We start from the raw sequence: 4,470 nt of genomic DNA on the forward strand, positions 1-4,470 counted from the left end.
GAAGTCAGCCGCCGAACAGCATTTTTCGTACTTTCTTTTTCTTTTTGTTTAAGAAATTAGTTGAACTGGTTTGCCTATGTCACCAAGCTGTGGTGATAGAACAATTTATTTCCTTTGGGCTTTATTTTCTACCTTTTGACTTGCCGGGTTTTGGCAACTAAACATTAGTTTAAATTTTATACTCTATTTTGGGTTATGCTCATGAATGCTTTACTATAGTGTGCTTTTACTTCGACCGAGTAATCAACCTTCGTCGGTTGCTTCTTTAGGGTGTGGTCCCCCCTTGACCGAGTGATCGAACCGAGGGTTAAGTTTTCGTCCTTAGGATAAATTTTTAAGGTTTCCACCTGCTCGGTGATAGGGATCAAACCGAGGGCCAGGTTTCTATCCTTAGAACATATTTTTAAGGTTTCCACCTGCTCGGTGATAGTGATCGAACCGAGGGTCAAGTTTCTGTCCTTAGGATAAATTTTTAAGGTTTCCACCTGCTCGGTGATAGGGATCGAACCGAGAGTCAAGTTTTTGTCCTTAGAACATATTTTTAAGGTTTCCACATGCTCGGTGATAGGGATTGAACTGAGGGTCAGGTTTCTGTCCTTAGGATAAATTTTTAAGGTTTCCATCTGCTCGGTGATAGGGATCGAACCGAGAGTCAGGTTTTTGTCCTTAAAACATATTTTTAAGGTTTCCACCTGCTCGGTAATAGTGATCTTACCGAGGGTCAAGTTTCTGTCTTTAGGATAAATTTTTAATGTTTCCACCTGCTCGGTGATAGGGATCGAACCAAGGGTCAAGTTTCTGTCCTTAGGATAAATTTTTAAGTGCTCAGTGGTAGAACAATGCAAATCCACTCGAGCAAACATCATCACTATCATTAACAAAACGTATACAAGACACCGCCTTTAACTTCATGCTTGGCGTATTGCATATCAGTGATAGTACTTCTTCAAATTCTGAACGTTCCACAGTCGGGGCAACGGTCTCTCGTCGAGGTCTTCCAAATAGTAAGCCCCAGTGTCGGCCACCGCAGTTACCCTGTACGGCCCCTTCCACGTCTGCGCCAACTTCCCGGCGTTAGTGTCTCGCATGTTGCCCACGGCTTTTCTGAGAACCAAATCACTGGCAATAAACTCTCTCGTTTTTACGTCTCGGCTGTATCTCTGGGCGAGCTTTTGTTAGTACTCAACGAGCCGTATAGTCACCATTTCACGACATTCCTCCAGCTGGTCCAAGCATCCCACCATCATCTTATCATTTTGGGCAGGATTGAATCTCGAGATTTGTGCGCTACACAAACTCACCTCGGCAGGTATCTTGCTGCCAATACCAATCCCGAGATAAAATGTCCAGTCTTCTGATAGCCAATACCGAGGAGTCATTCTACGTACCTTGCTGCCTTCCTTTTCGTCACACGGGAGTCAGTCCTCGGCCAGGAAGTCGATGATGGGGTCCATCCAGCACGGCTCAAGGGTCGTGATTGTTGTGACTTCGGTCCCTGCAATTCCCAAATCACTCAATGCCCTGACGCTCAGTTCTGAAACAAGTTCTACTTTAATCAGTCGGGGTATCTCTTCGGCTACTGACGATGCCAGCATGGCGAGGGAGTCAGCGTGTCTGTTTTGCGTTCGAGCCACTTGAAAAACCTTTACCGTGCTGAAGCCGGTTATAGCCCGCTTCACCTGTTCCAGGTATGCCTTCGTTCGGAGATCTCGGGCTTCAAAACTGCCTTGTACCTGATTAACCACCAAACGTGAATCTGAATATACCTTCACTTCCCGAGCTCCTAAACTTGAAACTGTCCTCAGTCCGGCCAGAAAAGCTTCATATTCCGCCTTGTTGTTGGACGCTTTGAAACCCAACTTAAATGAGTGCTCCAACAGCATTCCTTTCGGGGTGATTATGACAACCCCTGCACCAGCCCCCATGGAGCTCGACGCACCGTCCACGAATACCTTCCACGGGCGAACTTCTAAATGGCAAACTATCTCCGCACTCCCTTTCAGGAAAAACTCTGTGATGAAATCTGCGAGGATGTGACCTTTCACCGAGTTTCGGGATCTGTACCGTATGTCAAAAGAACCAAGTCGAGTCCCCCATTTTGCTATTCGGCCCATGAAGTCTGACATTTTCAACAGTGACTGCAAGGGATATTCGGTCAAGACATATACCGTGTGAGCCTGAAAATAGTGTGGTAGCTTTTTGGTGGCGTGTATTAGGGCTAACACAAGCTTCTCCAGAGGCAAGCATCTCGTCTCGGCATCGACCAGGGTCTTACTGATGTAGTACACAGGTTGCTGGATTCCTTGGTCCCTCAGTAGCACGGCACTAACTGCGTGCTTAGACACTGCCAGGTACATGAATAAATCCTTACCTGGTTCTGGTGCCATAAGCATGGGTGCCTGCACTAAATAATCCTTTAGGTCCATAAAAGCTTTGTTGCACTCTTTGTCCCACTAAAATCCAGTCCATTTCTTCAGCAGTTGGTAGAATGGTCGGTAACGATCTGCGAATTTGGAGATGAACCGATTAAGGGCAGCTAGCATCCCGGTTAACACTTGCACTTCTTTCGGATTGCTCGGTGGCTTAAGTTTTTTCACAGCCTCAATTTGGTCGGGGCTGACCTCAATTCCCCACCTAGTGATCAGGTACTTCAGGAATCTTCCGGCCCCCACGCCGAACGCGCACTTCTCCGCGTTAAGACGCAACTTGTGCTATCGGAGAATCTCGAAAACCCCCTGAAGGTCCTCCGTGTGTCGCGCTTCCTACTTGCTCTTCACCACCATGTCGTCGATGTACACTTCGACGGTACACCTTATCTTGTCTCGGGAAATTCTCATCATCATTCGTTGGTACGTGGCCCCTATCCTTGAAAGGCATCCAGAAAGCTTATCCTTGGGTACCCATACGTAGCATCCACTACTAATCGATCTTCGGCACGGGAAAATGGTCTTTTGGGCATGCTCAGTTCAGGTCTGTGAAGTCCACGCAAACCCTCCATCTGCCATTCTTCTTCTTTACCACCATGGTATTTGCCAACCAATCCATGAAGAAAATCTCCCTTATCACCCCAGCATCCTTCAACCTTCGGACTTCCGCTTTCACCGCTTCGGCGTGCTCCCAGGCCGATCTCCTTGGCTTCTGCTTCTTAGGAGTGAACGAGGGGTCGACTCTAAGCCTATGGATGATGAACTTGGGATCCACCCCGGGTACTTCATATGGACTCTGTGCAAACACATCTACGTTCTGTATTAGAAGTAACAACATTTTTACTCTTTCTTGGTCCTCCATGTTTTCTCCTATCTGGAAGTACTTGTCTATGTCTGGCAACACCTTCACCTTGACCATATTCTTGGCACACCCGGCCCCCTTCTCTTGTGAATTCTATAATTGCTATAACGGATTCTCCAGAGTCGGGCGTTTTTACTCGACCTGCTCATTCTGGTCGATTTGCTCTTTCTTTCGGTTGACTATAGCGACTAAGCATTGTTTGGCCGCCTGCTGGCTCCCTCATACCACAGTGATACCTTGATCAGTGGGGAATTTGACTTTCACGTGCAGAGTGGATAGGACAACCCCTATTGCATGGATCCATGGCCTTCCTAGTATCGTTGTGTATGGGGAGAATGAGGCAACTAATATGAACTTTACCACTACCTCCTTGCTTCCCATATTCACGGGCAGAGAGATTTGCCCCTCGGGAACTACCACTTTACCGTTGAACCCAACCAAGGGTGTGCTATACTTTGAAAGATCCTCATTCCTCAACCCAAGCCCCTTGAAGAGGTTTGCGTACATAACCTTGGCCCCGCTTCCCTGATCTATCATTATCCTCTTCACAATGAAGTCGCCTATCCCGGCCATGACTATCAATGCGTCGTCGTGCGGCTGAATCGTTCCTTCCAAATCGCTATCATCGAAAGCGATCGGCTCTCGAGTCGGTCTTATCTTCTTTGCGGGAGGTGACATGCCCGAGCTTCCTTCCATTGACACTACTGTCAACACCTCTTTCCCCCTTTCCGTACGGAGGCCCCTCGGGGCAATGTGGATAACATCAATTATCCCAAGAGGGGGTGGAAGGGGGTTTCTTCTTTGTAGGGCACCCTGCCCTGCTCCTCGATTCCCGGCATCAGTCACAAACTCCTTTAGTTGCCCAGCCTTAGTCAGCTACCCAAGATGATCCCTCAACACTCAGCATTGCTCGGTGGTATGTCCCTTGTCTTTATGGTAGGTGCAGTATAGGTTCTGATTCCTCCTAGAGGGGTCGCCACCCATCCGGTTTGGCCATCTGAAATATGGCTCATGTTTAATCTTGTCCACGATTTTGTGCACGGGCTCCTTGAACATCACGTTTACCTCCCCCATCGGTGCCTTTGGTTCTTGAATTCTCAAATTCCCCCGTGCCTTAGATTGAGAACTGCCCTGCCAAGGACGATCTATCATCTGCGCCTTGCCTTTGCTCTGTATCCGGTC

The 4,470-nt window shown here is 47.9% G+C and overlaps 1 protein-coding gene across 1 annotated transcript; it reads right to left on the reverse strand.

Annotated features, from left to right (window-relative positions):
* Positions 1-3,507: 3,507 nt before the first annotated feature.
* Positions 3,508-3,984, reverse strand: LOC111995973 (uncharacterized). The gene has a single exon (XM_024027916.1). The coding sequence runs from the start codon at positions 3,982-3,984 to the stop codon at positions 3,508-3,510; it is 477 nt and encodes a 158-aa protein (XP_023883684.1).
* Positions 3,985-4,470: the final 486 nt, after the last annotated feature.

This window comes from Quercus suber, unplaced genomic scaffold (assembly GCF_002906115.3).
Source record: "Quercus suber isolate HL8 unplaced genomic scaffold, Cork oak 2.0 scaffold_915, whole genome shotgun sequence".
In the NCBI taxonomy this organism is placed as follows: Eukaryota; Viridiplantae; Streptophyta; class Magnoliopsida; order Fagales; family Fagaceae; genus Quercus; species Quercus suber.

Bases quoted from the DNA above. Each gene is read 5' to 3' on its own strand.
- LOC111995973 (XM_024027916.1), bottom strand. From the start codon at position 3,984: ATGGAAGGAAGCTCGGGCATGTCACCTCCCGCAAAGAAGATAAGACCG.